The sequence below is a fragment of the Melampsora larici-populina genome (assembly GCF_000204055.1).
Source record: "Melampsora larici-populina 98AG31 unplaced genomic scaffold MELLAscaffold_1, whole genome shotgun sequence".
Taxonomy (NCBI): domain Eukaryota; kingdom Fungi; phylum Basidiomycota; class Pucciniomycetes; order Pucciniales; family Melampsoraceae; genus Melampsora; species Melampsora laricis-populina.
The window spans coordinates 2,529,291-2,530,374 of NW_006768765.1; the positions used below are offsets into that span (position 1 = coordinate 2,529,291).

General features: G+C 37.3%; 1 protein-coding gene across 1 annotated transcript; it reads right to left on the bottom strand.

The window, feature by feature from the left end:
* Nucleotides 1-220: 220 nt before the first annotated feature.
* Nucleotides 221-529, bottom strand: MELLADRAFT_101308 (uncharacterized protein; the record flags this gene model as incomplete). Its single annotated transcript, XM_007403908.1, has 1 exon — nt 221-529. One exon carries the CDS (start codon nt 527-529, stop codon nt 221-223), a length of 309 nt encoding a protein of 102 aa, XP_007403970.1.
* Nucleotides 530-1,084: the final 555 nt, after the last annotated feature.

The following is a 1,084-nucleotide window of genomic DNA, read 5'->3' on the forward strand; positions in this document are numbered from 1 at the left end:
AGGTTTAGATAGGTAAACTGATTATTGTTTGCGGTTTTAGATAAGTAAACTGATTATTGTTTACGGTGTTTAGAGAATACGCAGGAGGGGAAGTGGTATGGAGTATATGATAACTTTGTGATAGTGGATGGTGGAGGACAGTAGAGGGAGATAGGTTCTGAAGGATGTGTACGGTATTTTCGTAACATGTTTATTGTTGAAAGCAGAAGTTGATCATTTCTTACTGACCTAATCCTGTTATACAACCATTACCGTTTTCAGCAGCACTTAAATTCTCTTGCTGGTTCCCATCTACTCTAACGTCATTGGTGACACCGCTCGGTGGTTGCATTATTTCATCTTGTTTCGAGGTGTCGTTCTCTTCTTCTATATTTTGACTTTCTTGATTTTCTTTCTCTCCTTCTCCTAAATTCATCATTTCATTCTTCTTTCCTTTCCTAGTTCGACTTTTAATTGAATCCTGTCCTGGTGTCGGAGCTCTTGGTGGGAGGCCTTCTGGGCCGGATGGTAAGTTAGAAGAACTAGACATAGCTTTGACTAGATTGATCTACTACTAGAGTGGTTTGTTTTTGTTTAGATAAATCATAATATTTTACCGATTTCTTTCTTGATTTCTAAAATTTTTGAAAGGAAAGAAAAACTTTTAAGAAATGATGAGACTCCTACTACCTTCTTCGTAGTGAGTGTTGAGTCTTGATGTGAGTGAGTAGGAAAGAAAATTAGTGAAAGAGATTAATTCTACTTTCCTAATTTTGTTTCCGTTGGGGAAACTATTTCCCCATCTAGGATCGGTACCGAATTCTTCTGGTACCGAGCCTGTCCGAGCTATGTGCGCCTATTCCCTTTTCCATGGAACTACGCAGGTGCCGTCGTGCCTTTGGGCACCTGCTACATTTATTAGTAGATTATCCCTCTTTAAGCTCTGTAAAGCTCTTGTTGAGCTTTAAGTTCTACATATTGGTGACTCCACTGGGGCTCTTACTTTCAACGGCTACATCTGTCATTTAATACTTAATAATTTCCTTAATTATTATCTATAACATCAACAAATTTATTATTAAAATTAACTACTACATTAATAATA